Source organism: Heterodontus francisci, chromosome 10 (assembly GCF_036365525.1).
Source record: "Heterodontus francisci isolate sHetFra1 chromosome 10, sHetFra1.hap1, whole genome shotgun sequence".
In the NCBI taxonomy this organism is placed as follows: Eukaryota; Metazoa; Chordata; class Chondrichthyes; order Heterodontiformes; family Heterodontidae; genus Heterodontus; species Heterodontus francisci.
In genome coordinates, this window is record NC_090380.1 from 12,881,245 (window position 1) to 12,896,065 (window position 14,821).

Here is a 14,821-nt window from a genome sequence, read left to right on the forward strand (position 1 = left end):
CAGCTGGGATCGAGCGAGTCCCTCGAGGAGTATAGGGGATGTAGGACTACTTAAGGAAATTAGGAGGGCGAAAAGGGGCCATGAAAATTCCCTGGCAGATAAGATAAATGAGAATCCTAAAAGATTCTATAAGTATATTAAGAGTAAAAAGGTAGCTAGGGAGAGAGTAGGTCCCCTTAAGGATCACTGTGGCAATGTATGTGTGGAGCCATGGGAAATGGGAGAGGTCTTAAGTGAATATTTCTCGTCAGTATTTACCGTGGAGAAGGTCATGGAAGCTAGTGAGTTCAAGGGAAGGAACACTGATATCCTGGAGCATTTCGACATTACAAAGGAGGAGGTGTTGGAGGTTTTGAAGCGCATTATGGTGAATAAATCCCCAGGGCCTGACCAGGTGTATCCTAGGATGCTATTGGGATGCAAGGGTGGAGATTGCTGGGGCCCTGGCGGAGATTTTTGTATGATCGTTAGCCACGGGTGAGGTACCAGAAGACTGGAGGATAGCTAATGCTGTGCCTTTATTTAAGAAGGGCAGCGGGGATAAGCCAGGGAACTACAGGCCAGTGAGCCTTACATCAGTGGTGGGAAAGTTATTGGAAGGGATTCTGAGAGACAGGATTTATATGCATTTGGAAAGGCATGGTCTGATTAGGGATAGTCAGCATGGCTTTGTGCGTGGGAAATCATGTCTCATGAATTTGATTGAGTTTTTTGAGGAGGTGACCAAGAGGATTGACGCGGGCAGGGCGATGGACGTTGTCTACATGGACTTTAGCAAGGCCTTTGACAAGATCCCGCATGGTAGGCTGGTCCAGAAGGTTCGAACACATGGGATCCAGGGTGAGCTAGCAAATTGGATACAAAAAAATTGGCTTGGTGATGGGAGGCAGAGGATGGTAGTGGAGGGTTTTTCAGATTGGAGGCCGGTGACCAGTGGTGTGCCGCAGGGATCGGTGTTGGGCCCTCTTTTTGTCATATATATTAATAACTTCGATGTGAATGTAGGGGATATGATTAGTAAGTTCGCTGATGACACCAAAATTGGTGGTATAGTGGACAGTGAAGAAGGTTATCTAAGGTTACAACAGGATATAGATCAAGTGGGAAAGTGGGCAAGGGATTGGCAAATGGAATTTAACGCAGACAAGTGTGAAGTGATGTATTTTGGGAAGTTAAACCAGGGCAGGGCATATACAGTGAATGGCAGGGCCCTGGGGAGTGTTGTTGAGCAGAGAGACCTTGGGGTGCAAGTATATAGTTCCCTGAAAGTGGCAACACAGGTAGACAGGGTGGTGAAGAAGGCGTATGGCATGCTTGCCTTCATTGGCTGAGGCATTGAGTTCAAGAGTTGGGACGTCATGTTACAGTTGTACATCAGGTTGGTTATGCCGCATTTGGAGTACTGTGTGCAGTTCTGGTCGCCGCACTACAGGAAAGATGTGATTAAGCTAGAGAGGGTGCAGAAGAGATTCACAAGGATGTTGCCTGGTTTGGAGGGCTTGAGTTATAAAGAGAGATTGGATAGGCTGGGTCTGTTTTCCCTGGAGCGAAGGAAGCTGAGAGGGGACATGATAGAGTTATATAAAATTATGAGAGGCATAGATAGGGTAGATAGCCAGAGTCTGTTTCCCATGGTAGGGGTGACTAAAACTAGAGGGCATAGATTTAAGGTGAGAGGGAGGAGGTTTAAAGGGGATCAAAGGGGTACATTTTTCACACAAAGAATAGTGGGTATCTGGAATGAGCTGCCTGAGGAGGTGTTGGAGGCAGGAACAGTAGCAACATTTAAGAGGCATCTGGACAGGTACTTGAATGAGCAAGGCATAGAGGGATATGGAATTAATGCAGGCAGGTGGGATTAGTATAGATCGGCATTATGGTTGGTATGGACACGGTGGGCCGAAGGGCCTGTTTCTATGCTGTACGACTATGACAAGACAACTCACAATGGCCAGAACTGGTTAGGTGAGCTGGTCGCATGACTAACAGGCTGTTGCAGGTTTTTTTGAACTTGCCACGGAGAATTTGATCTCAGAAAGCTGTTTGCTCTTGGATTGAAAAGACCCTCTCCTTTCCTGTCTGCTTCCATCTCTTTCTCACCAGCTTCAGAATCCACTGAAGACACATGAACCCCAAGAGAGAAAAGTCTCCTACAGCGAACAAGGTTTAAGAATAATACTGGACCCCAACGAAAAGCAAGAATTACCTACAAACAAACACTCTACAGTGAGCTCGAAAAACCGTAACAAAAACTCTTCCGATATTGCCTCAAACCTTTCCACTTTATTTTGCTTCTCTTTTCTGTCTCTATTTGCATGTGCATATCACGTTTGCATGCTAGTGTGTATCCGTAGGCGCTAAGCAAATTAGAGTTTGAAGTTCAAGTTTTAATAAATTTCAATCTTCTTTAAACCTAAGAAAAACCTGTGTGTATGCTGGTTTATTTGCCTTATAATTGGAAAGTGGTGAAGAAGGATTCACCAAGGGGGAGCTAAAAACACAGTGTGTTAAAAAATAAAACCCTGTTACAGTAAGACCAGGTGAAGGCTGAGACTCCTAGACACCTTTCTCACCTGATCCTAACACTTGATATCACGCGGAGTGAATCGAATTAGCTGAAGACTGGCATCTGTGATGCTGGGGACTTCAGGAGGAGACCGAGATGAATCATCCACTCGTCACTTCTGGCTGAAGATTGTTGCAAATGCTTCAGCCTTGTCTTTCGCGCTGATGTGCTGGGCTCCCCCATCATTGAGGATGGGGATATTTGTGGAGCCACCTCCTCCAGTTATCTGTTTAATTGTCCACCACCATTTACAACCGGATGTGGCAGGACTGCAGAGTTTAGATCTGATCCATTGGTTGTGGGATCGCTTAGCTCTGTCTATTGCATGCTGCTTACGCTGTTTGGCATGCAAGTAGTCCTGGGTTGTAGCTTCACCAGGTTGCACAACTCGTTTTGAGGTATGCCTGGTGCTGCTCCTGTCATGCCCTCCTACACTCTTCATTGAACCAGGGTTGATACCCCAGATTGATGGTAATGGTAGTGTGGGGGATATGCCGGGCCATGAGGTTACAGATTGTGGCTGAATACAGTTCTGCTGCTAATGATGATCCACAGCGCCTCATGGATGCCAGCTTTGTGTTGCTACATCTGTTTGAAATCTATCCCATTTAGCACGGTGGTAGTGCCACACAACACGATGGAGGGTATCCTCAACGTGAAGGTGGGACTGTGTCCACAAGGACTGTGCGGTGGTGACTCTTACCAATACTGTCATGGACAGATTCATCTGTGGCAGGCAGATTGGTGAGGGCGAGGTCAAGTGTATTTCTTCCTCTTGTTGGTTCCCTCACCACCTGCCACAGACTCAGTCTAGCAGCTATGTCCTTTAGAACTCGGCCAGCTCGGTCAGTCCTGGTGCTACCGAGCCACTCTTGGTGATGGACATTGAAGTCCCCCACCCAGAGTACATTTTTGCACCCTTGCTACCCTCAGTGCTTCCTCCAAATGCTGTTCAACATGGAGGAGCACTGACTCATCAGCTGAGGGGCGATGGCAGGTGGTAATCGCAGGAGGTTTCCTTGTCCATGTTTGACTTGATGCCATGAAACTTCATGGGATCCAGAATCGATGTTGACTCCTAGGGCAACTCCCTCCCATCTGTATACCACTGTGCCGCCCCCTTCTGCTGGGTATGTTCTGTCGGTGGGACAGGACATACCTGGGGTTGGTGATCGTCTTGTCCGGGACATTGTAAGGTATGATTCTGTGAGTATAACTATGTCAAGCTGTTGCTTGACTAGTCTGTGGGACAGCACTCCCAATTTTGGCACAAGCCCCCAGATGTTAGTAAGGAGGACTTGGCAGGGTCGACAGGGCTGGGTTTGCCGTTGTTGTTTCCGGTGCCTCAGTCAATGCCAGGTGATCCGTCCAGTTTCATTCCTTATCGACTTCTTAGCAGTTTGGTAAAACTGAGTGGCTTGCTAGGCCATTTCAGAGGGCATTTTAAGAGTCAACGACATTGCTGTGGGTCTGGAGTCACATGTAGGCCAGACCAGGTAAGGACAGCAGATTTCCTTCCTTAAAGAACATTAGTGAACCGGATGGGTTTTTGCAATAATTGACAATGGTTTCATGGCCATCATTAGACTAGCTTTTTAATTCCAGATTATTTTATTAATTGAATTCTGACATGGTGGGATGCAAACCAGTGTCCCCAGAAGAATACTCGGTTACTAGTCCGGTGACAATACCACTATGCCACCGCTCCCCTGTAATGTCCTGCCCGGTAGTGTCACGTCGCGAGGCTGTAATATCCTGTCCAGTAGTGTTGCTACACGAGGCTGTGCTGTGCTGTCCTGCCCATAGTGTCACTACACAAGGTTGTAATGTCCTGCCCAGTATTGTCACTACATGAGGCTGTAATTTCCTGTCCAGTAGTGTTGCTACACAAGGCTGTGCTGTGCTGTCCTGCCCATAGTGTCACTACAGGAAGCTGTAATGTCCAGCCCAGTAGAGTCTGGACACGTGGCTGTGCTGTCCTGCCCAGTAGTGTCACTACACAAGGCTGTAATGCCCTGCCTAGTAATATCAGTGTGAGAGGCTGTGCTGTCCTGCCCAGTAGGGGAGAGGTTAATTACCAGGAGGCACAGATTTAAGGTGATTTGTTGAAGGATTAGAGGGGACATGAGTAAAGTCTCTTTCACCCAGAGGGTGGTGGGTTTCTGGAATTCACTGCCCGGATCGGTGGTGGGGGCAGAAACCTTCAACTTCTTTAAAAGGTACCTGGACCTGCACCTGAAGTGTTGTAACCTGCAAGGCTACGGACCAGGTGCTGGAAGGTGGGATTAGATTGGGTGGCTAGTTTTTTCAGCCGGTGCAGACATGATGGGCTGAATGGCCTCCTGTGCCGTAACTTTTCTATGGTTTTTCCACACCTCTCCAGAGACCCCTGCACTTACATAAGCAACCTTCCAACCATTCCCTCTCTATCAGTACACAGTAGCCCCTTTGTACCTTAAGAACCCTTACCCCTTCTTCCCTATGTGCTTCTCAAAGCCCTCATACTTCCCTATAAGTTACTGCCAGTCTTCCCCATACTCCTCTTAGCCTTTCTGATCTCCTAATTTGTTTCCCTCTGTATACTTTTCATAGTCTATACTTTGATTTTCTATGATTGATCCTAAGCCACTGATTAAATTATATTCTCTATCGCTTTGTTGAATTTAATGTGATTCTTGTTTGCCTTCCAACAGATAAACCAAAATTGCCTGACAACTACACTCAGGATACGTGGCAGAAACTTCATGAAGCAGTGGGCGCCATTCAGAATAGCACATCAATAAAGTACAATTTAGAAGAACTTTATCAGGTAACCGTGGTCAACACAGAATCACAGAGTAATACAGTGCAGAAGAGGCCCTTCGGTCCATCGAGTCTGCAACAACATCCCTTTGTTCACTGGTTTTGCAAAATAGGTGCCGATTTGCTCTTCATAGCAATTAAAGTGACAAGAATAGAGTGGGAAACATCGAGTCTGTTCGTTGATCTAAAGTTTACATTGCTATATACTATCCAACTTAATGTGGAACAAGTGAATGATCACAGGAATAGTACCTGAAATTAATGCTGCTAAAACTCCAGGGTACCTATTTTGTCAGCCTTTCCTGGTTACACTTTGCAAGGCCATCTGAAAGTGTAGCCTTTGGGGTGTCGCACCTCAGTGCTGGGCCTCCAAATTGTCATCTGTCCATATAGCAGAAAAGAAAATTGTATTTGAACCTGTCAGGGGATCCATGGTGATATCTTGAAAGCTAGGTGAATTCTGCCTGATCTCTAGTTATCTTCAGACCTGGATTGTCCTACCTCCCATCCCATCTCCCAAGAGGACTAATTCTGTCTCTTTCTCCCAGTTTCCCTGTCTCTGTCCTGTTTGACCTCATGACTCCACTTTCTAGGCCAGAGCTTCTGAAATGTCCTCCTTTCTCTTCAGCTGACCCTCTTCCTCCACTTTTAACAACAGGACTGGATTAACTGAATTGAAGGTTGGATAATCTCCTGGAACAGATGAGCTACATCCAGAGTGTTGAACGAGGTGGCTGTAGAGATAGTGAATGCATTGGTTGTTATCTTTCACAATTCTATAGATTCTAGAAAGGTTCCTGCAGACTGGAAAGTAGCAAATGTAACCCCACTATTTAAGAAAGGAGGGAGAGAGAAAACGGGGAACTACATACCTGTTAGTTTGCAGTCAGTAGTAGGGAAAATGTTAGAATCTATTATAAAGGATGTGATGACTAGACACTTAGAAAATAATGATATGATTGGGCAGAGTCAGTGGATGTGGTGTATTTGGATTTTCAGAAGGCTTTTGATAAGGTCCCACACAGGAGGTTAGTAAACAAAATCAGAGCACATGGGATTGGGGGTTATATACTGGTATGGATTGAGAATTTGTTAATAGGCAGAAAACAGAGAGGAGGGATAAATGGGTCATTCTCGGGATGGCAGGCTGTTACTAGTGGGGTATCGCAAGGATCAGTGCTGGGGCCACAGCTGTTCACATTCTATATAAATGATTTGGATGTGGGACCAAATGTAATATTTCCAAATTTGCTGATGACACAAAACTAGATGGGAATGTAAGTTGTGAGCAGGATACAAAGAGGCTTCAAGGGGACTTGGACAGGCTAAGTGGGTAAGAACATGGCAGATGAAATATAATGTGAATAAATGTAAAGTTATCCATTTTAGTAGAAAAAAACAAAAAGACAGAGTATTTCTTAAATAGTGAGAGGTTGGGAAGTGTTGAGGTCCAAAGGGATCCGGATGTCCTTGTTCATGAGTCACTGAAAGCTAGCATTCAGGTGCAGCAAACAATTAGGAAGGCAACTGATATGCTGGCCTTCATTGCAAAGGGTTCTGAGTACAGGAGTAAAGAAGTCTTGCTGCAATTGTATAGAGCCTTGGTGAAACCGCACCTGGAGTATTGTGTACAGTTTTGGTCTCCTCATCTAAGGAAGAACACATTTGCCATAGAGGGAGTGCAATAGAGGTTCACCAGAGTAACCCCTGAGATGGCAGGATTGTCTTATGAGGAGAGATTGAGGAAACTGGGCTGGTATTCTCTAGAGTTTCGAAGAATGAGAGGTGATCTCATTGAAACTTACAGAATTCTTACACGGCGTGACAGGGTGGATGTAGTTAGGATGTTTCCCCTGGCTGCTGAGTCTAGAACCAGGGGACATAGTCTCAGAATAAAGGGTAGACCATTTAAAACTGAGATGAGGAAGAATTTCTTCATTCAGAGGGTGGTGAATCTTTGGAACTCTGTACCCCAGAGGACTGTGGAAGCTCGGTCATTGAGCATGGTCAAGGCAGAAATCGATAGATATCTGGATACTAATGACATCAAGGGATATGGAGATAGTGCGGGAAAGTGGCGTTGAGGTAGATGATCGGCCATAATCTAATTGAATGGCGAAGCAGGCTCGATGGGCTGACTGGCCTACTCCTGTTCCTAGGATTAGCCCTTGTCCTAAGTTTCTACCCTGCAAGGACTTGCATTTGTTAGTTCATCGTTTGCCGCCTCCAACATTATCCCACCACCTGTCCCCTCCCCTCCACATTCCCGCTCAGATACCCTTGTTCACTCTCTCTACTTCCAGTTTGCCTTCCGTTACACTTTCCTCTGCAACTGAAGCATATAAGCATATCTCCTCCAACAACAGAGCCCCAGAATCTGAAATTTCTCAGTTGTATTCCAAGAATCAATAAAGTGGATTGAATCTTAGAAAAAAACACTCCTTCCATTTGAGACAGCAATTCGCTTGTACTCCACCTAAGCTAGTGTATTGTAGCCACTGTTCATGGTGTGGTCCCCTCTACATTAGAGAGACTGAAACCAGATTAGGTGACCACTTTGCTCAACACCTCTGTTCTTTCTGAATATGTCACACTAATTCCCCCCACCCCAATCACCATGCTTCCTCTAAACTGCAGGCCCATGCAACAAAATTAGAGGCAATATAGCCACCCCCACCCTGACTTTAAATCACCCTCCTATTCCCACACCGATCTCTCTGTCTTTGGCCTCCTACCCGGTTCCAGAAATGCTCAGCACAAGCCAGTATTTGTTGTAATAAAAGCTAAATACTGCTGATGCTGGAAATCTGAAATAAAAACAAGTGCTGGAAATACTCAGTAGGTCTGGCAGCATCTGTGGAGAAAGAAACAGAGTTAACGTTTCAGGTCAGGAGTTCTGATGCAAGGTCACTGACCTGAAATGTTAACTTTGCTTCTGTCTCCACAGATGCTGCCAGATCTACTGAGTATTTTCCAGCAGTATTTGTTATGTTTGTTTCAGATCATTTACAAGTGATTTTTATTTTCTTTCTCCAATTCCTCCTTTTCTCATTGCCTGTACCTCTTATCTTTTCAACCTCTTAAAGATTTGTATTTTTTTTAAATAGCCTCTTGTGTATTTTCCACCCTTCGCTCCACTATCGGTGGCTGTACCTTCAACTGCCAAGGCCTAAGCTCTAGAATTCCCTTACTCAACCTCCCTGCATCTCTACCTCTCTTTCCTCCTTCCTCCTTGAAGACATTCCTCAAAACCGATCTCTTTAACCAAACTGTTGGTCACCTGTCTCAATTCATTCATCTTTGGCTTGTCAATTTTTATCTGATTATACTCCTGTGAAATGCCTTGGGCCATTTTATTACATTAAAGTTCATACATAAATGCATGTTGTTGTTGTAAAGTCTTTCCATCATCTCAATGCTGATATTTTATATCATCGCACAATACAGAAACATGCAGGCAATTCAGCCCATTGGGGCGATGGTGGCAGAGTGGTAATGTCACTGAATTAGGCCCAGGCTAATGCTCTGGGGACATGGGTTCAGATCTCACCAAGGCAGCTGATGGAATTAAGATTCAGTTAATTAATAAATTCAATTAATCAATAAAAATATGGAATTGAAAGCTAGTCTCAGTAATGGTGCCATAAAACTATCATCAATTGTCATTTAAAAAAAAATCTGGTTCACTAATGTCCTTTAGTGAAGGAAATCTGCCTTCCTTACCTGGTCTGGCCGACATGTGACTCCAGACCCACAGCAATGTGGTTGACTCTTAACTGCCCTCTGAAATGGCCTACTAAGCCACTCAGTTGTCAAGGGCAATTAAGAATGAGCAACAAATGCTGGCCTTGCCAATAATGCCCACTTCCCATGACAGAATTTTTTAAACATCTCTCCCCCTCCCCCACCCCATGATTGGACAATCAACTGCTTGCTTCTCTCTTTTCCCTCATTGTTTTTTTCCAGCCTTACTAAAATCCTTACTTGTCTTTCAATTTTCGGTTTTACTCCAACTTACATAGCATTACTTAGAATGTACAGTACAAGAACATAGCTTTTGGCCCAACTAGTTTGCTGGTGTTTGTATTCCAAACACGTCTCCTCGCAATCTAATCTATCTCATCTCAGCCTTTCAGCATATCTTTCTATTCCCTTTTCTCTCATGAACTTATACAGTTTTCTGTTGAAAGCATCTACGCTATCTGCTTCAGTGACTCCCTGTTGTAGCAAGTTCCACATTTTAACCACTCTCTGAGTTGAGAGCTTTCTCCTTATTTCCCTACTGGATATATTGGATAAATCTGGAATTAAAAAGCTAGTCTAATGATGGCCATGAAACCATTCTCGATTGTTGTAAAAACCCATCTGATTCACTAATGTCCTTTAGGGAAGGAAATCTGCTGTCCTTACCTGGTCTGGCCTACATGTGACTCCAGACCCACAGCAATGTGGTTGACTCTTACATGCCCACTGAAATGGCCTAGCAAGCCACTCAGTTATATCTAACCGCTAGCACTGTGGGTGTACCTACCCCACGTGGACTGCAGCGGTTCAAGAAGGCAGCTCACCACCACATTCTCAAGGGCAATTAGGGATGGGCAATAAATGCAGGCCTGGCCAGCGACGCCCACATCCCATGAATGAATAAAAAAAAAAATTGGTAACCATCTTGTATTTATGGCCTTAGTTTTGGAATGGAAATATTTTCTCCACTTGTACTCTGTCCAACCCATTCATAATGTTAAAAACCTCTATCAGTTCACCTCTCAGTCATCTCGGAAGGATGTGAAGGTCCTTGGGAGGGTGCAGAGAAGATTTACCAGAATGGTTCCAGGCATGAGGGATTCTAACTACAAGGTTAGTTTGGAGAAGCTGGGGTTGTTCTCCTTGGAGCAAACAAAATAAAGGGGAGATTGGACAAAGAAAAGCTGTTCATATTAGCTGATGGTACAAGGACTAGGGAACACAGATCTAAGGTTTCGAGTAAGAGATGTCGGGGGATGTGAGGAAGAACTTTTTTACGCAGACCTCAGACCATTCTGGTGGGAGATGGAGGTGAACAGAGATTGGATGTCCATAGTGAAGAGAAGGCAGTTAGGGCCAGGCCAAGAGTACTCTTCTGACTCCCTATGTCATTTTGACAATTTCCAGTTTTCTGGCCCTAACTGCCTCCTCCGCCTGGCTGAACTTGTTCTCACATTGAACATCTTCTCCTTCAGCTCCATTCACTTCCTTCAAATAAAAGGTGTTGCTATGAGTACCCGCATGGGTCCTGGTTATGCCTATCTTTTTGTGGGGTATGTCAAACCTTACTTGTTCTAGTCCTACGCAGGCCCCTTCAACTCTCTTTCCAGTACATTGATGACTGTATCAGTGCCGTTTCCTGCTCTCCCCCCGAACTGGAAAATTTCATCAACTTTGCTTCCAATTTCCACCCTTCTCTCACCTTTACATGGTCCATTTCCAACACTTCCCTTCCCTTCTTCGACTTCTCTGCTCCATCTCTGGGGATAGACTGTCCATTAATATTCGTTATAAGCCCAACGACTCCCACAGCTACCTCGAATACACTTCCTCACGCCCTGCTTCCTGTAAGGACACCATTCCATTCTCCCAATTTCTCCATCTCCCGCGCATCTGTTCTGATGATGCTATCTTCCACAATAGTGCTTCTGATATGTCTTCCTTTTTCCTCATCCTCAACTGAGGATTCTCCCCTCCCCCCGCCCCATTATGGTTGACCGGGCTCTCAACCGTGTCCAGCCCATTTCCCACACTTCTACCCTCACCCCTTCCCTCCCTCCCAGAACCGCAACAGGGTTCCCCTTGCCCTCACTTTCCACCCCTACACATCTAGAGGATCATCCCCCACCATTTCTGCCACCTCCAGTGTGATGCCACCACTAAACACATCTTCCCCTCCCCTGTCAGCATTCCAAAGGGATCGTTCCCTCCGCGACACCCTGGTCCACTCCAACGTTACCCCCGGCACCTCGTTCCATTCCCACGCAATCGCAGGTGTAATACCTGCCCTTTTATCTCCTCTCTACTCACCATCCAAGGCCCCAAACACTCCTTTCAGGTGAAGCAGCGATTTACTTGTACTTATTTCAAATTGGTATACTGTATTTGCTGCTCACAATGAGGTTTCGTCTACATTGGGGAAACCAAATGCAAATTCCACTTTGTGGAACACCTCTGCTTAGTCCAAAAGCATGACCCCGAGCTTGCCATTTTAACACTCGTTTCTGTCCTTGGCCTGCTGCAGTGTTCTAGTGAACATCAACGCAAGCTCGAGGAACAGCACCTTATTTTCCGATTGGGCACACTACAGCCTTCTGGACTGAACATTGAGTTCAATCATTTCAGAGCATGATTTTTTAAATTATTTTATTTTGTTTTATCATTTTTTTACCATGTGCCTGTCTTAAACCTGGTTTTTCATGTTTGTGCTTTTTGACAGACTGTTCATTATTCTGTCATTAACACTCTCTGTACTAATGCTTTGTCTTTCACCACACCATTAGCGCCTTCCCTTTGCTTTTGCTCCATGACCTCCTTGTCAGTTAAGCTCTCGACCCTCTGTCCTATCACACACCTTCCCTTTTGTTCTCTTTCCCCCCCATCCCCTGCTTCACTTGCTTAAAAGCTATTACATTTCTAACCTTTGCCAGTTCTGATGAAAGGTCACACACTTGAAACGTTAACTCTGCTTCTCTCTCCACAGATGCTGCCAGACCTGCTGAGTATTTCCAGCACTTTGTTTTTATTTCAGATTTCCAGCATCTGCAGTATTTAGCTTTTATTTGGGTAAAACATTGACTGGGTGTCTGCACCAGACTAAGAGCTTTACTACCGATAAACATTGGAGTTTCTGGATGTTTATTACTTTAAGGGATTCCAAGTTAAGTGAAGTATTGCAATCTGGCTGTCCTGCTTGTGTTGATCTTCCTCCAAAGAACGTGAGAACAGGAGTAGGCTGTTCAGCCCAGCATCTGTTCCATCATTCAGTTAACTCACAGGTAGTCTGTATCTCATTGAATGGTGGCTTGAGGGGCTAAATGGCCCACTACTATTGCTATATTCTTACAAATACAAGCCGAGTCTATGCAATTTTTCATCTTAATTTAGCACTTTTAGTTCCAGCATCACTCCTTAATGATCTTGTTAGTCTTTAGTTCAAGTCGATGTTTGATTTGCTTTTGGAATGTGGGTGACATTGCTAAGTTCACATCTATTGCCACTCTCTTGTTGCTCTGAGGGAACTAAGAGTCAACAATGTAGCGTGGGACTGGAGTCAAGTGTATGCCCGACTAGGTAGAGGCGTCAAGTTATCTTCCCTGAAGGACATCAGTGAACCAGTGAGTTGGATGCCAGCCCACAGTTTGCCAGATGTATTGAATTCAATTAACAACTTGCCATGGTGGGATTTGAACTCATAACTCACAGGCTTCAAGGCCAGTTCCATTAGCACTAAGCTACCTTCCTCAATTAAAGTGTGGCAGGTGCCATCAGTCAGAGATCAGGGTGCTACGTTAAGATCCTGTACCTCAGTGGTACAAAGGATTTGTTCACTGTGTAGCCTGCCATCCCAGAATATGTTCATGTACTTGTTAAGCTTTCATTGGAACAACAACTTGTGTTTATAAAGTTCCTATATCCCGAGGCACTTCACATGAATAATTGGACCAAAATGAATGCCAAGTTAAAGGCGGCGATATTGGGGAGTTTGGTCAAAGAGGAGTTTTTAAGAAGGCAAAAAAATTCTCCTTAAGCAACTAGAGAATGGTGTGGTCAAGTAGAGCATGTGTCCTTATTCTCTCTCTTCCCTAAATGAAATGTTAATTAACGTACCATTTTAGTATTCACTACCACTAGCTCCTGGTGGTGCTGTTGGGCTGAGCTGTGGTTGTGGGTAACTATTTGTTTTGTGTAACTTAGGATAGTGCAGAGTTCATGATCAGGCTCATGTAATAATGGGCTTTTCTGTAATATGCAGGCTGTTGAGAATCTGTGTTCCTATAAAGTGTCAGCAACGCTGTACAGACAACTGAGACAGGTATGTGAAGACCATGTCAAGGCACAGATTCAGCAGTTCCGGGAATATCCTTTCTCTCTCTCTATGACATACTTTACTCTCCAAGTTATATCACTATATATGTTTGTCATCACATTGTGCTGTACTGCTAATACAGTTTTGCATTGTCCATTTGGTTTGCCTTGAAACTTTCTGCTAGGTACAATTTTGACAGAGGTCATATTCCTGTATGAAAAGAACCCAAAAGGTTCATCATAAATCCATTGAAGGGAGATATTTTAACATAAATATAATCCCCATTAGGTATTGAAAATACGTTAACTTTTGGTTAAAACTCTTTACATTGCAAATAAGGAGCAAGTTATTTTAAAATTTGCATATTGGATTTGTTGTAGAGCATGCACACTGATCACCCAAGCCATTTGCACCTACTGGAACACTTTTTTTAATGAGCTAGTCAGGAATTTCATTACAAGAAATGCTTTTTCTTACCGAACCCAGGCTCTGAGTAAGAACATTCGTTCAGCATTGAGGAAAGTAGGCTGAAACCCTAAGCCTGCTTCACAGATTATATAGAATGTACAGCACATTCGACCAGTTGGTCTCTGCTGGTATTTGTGCTCCACACCACCTCCCACCCCTGTTCATCTAACCCTATCTGCATATCTTTTATTCCTCTCTCTCTCATGTGTTTATGTAGATTCCCCTTCAATGCACCTCTGCAATTTGCCTTAACTACTCCAAGTTCCACATTTTTGTTCTAGGCCCAACCATCTTCAGCTGCTCATCAATGACCTTCCCTCAGAAGGTCAGAAGTGAGGATACTCGCTGATGATTGCACAATGTTCAGCACCATTTGCAACTCTTCAGATAATGAAGCAGCCTGTGTCCATATGCAGCAAGACCTGAACAACATCCAGGCTTGGGCTGATGAATGGCAAGTAACATTCACACCACGCAAGTGCAGGGCAATGACCGTCTCAAACAAGAGAGAATCTTACCATCTCCCCTTGACGTTCAATGGCATTACCATCACTGAATCCCCCACTATCAACATCCTAGGGGTCACCATTAACCAGAAACTAAACTGGAGTAGCCTCATAAATGCTGTGGCTACAAGAGCAGGTCAGAGTTTTGGAATTCTGCAGCAAATAACTCAACTCCTGTCTCCCCAATGCCTGTCCAGCATCTACAAGGCACAAGTCAGGAGTGTGATGGAATACTCTCCACTTGCCTGGATGGGTGCAGCTCCAACAACACTCAAGAAGCTCGACACCATCCAGGACAAAGCAGCCCGCTTGATTGGCATCCCATTCACCACCTTCAACATTCACTCCCTCCACCACCGATGCACAGTGGCAGCAGTGTGTACCATCTACAGCATGCACTGAAGCAACTCACTGAGGCTTCCTCCA

The 14,821-nt window shown here is 44.7% G+C and overlaps 1 protein-coding gene across 1 annotated transcript in view; it reads left to right on the top strand.

Annotated features, from left to right (window-relative positions):
- Window positions 1-14,821, top strand: part of LOC137374296 (cullin-4A-like) — a 91,045-nt gene that overhangs the window by 29,545 nt on the left and 46,679 nt on the right. Inside the window, exons 2-3 of the mRNA XM_068040118.1 lie at window positions 5,260-5,375; window positions 13,368-13,471. Coding sequence (XP_067896219.1) covers window positions 5,260-5,375; window positions 13,368-13,471 — 220 coding nt within the window. The remainder of the gene's footprint in view (window positions 1-5,259; window positions 5,376-13,367; window positions 13,472-14,821) is intronic.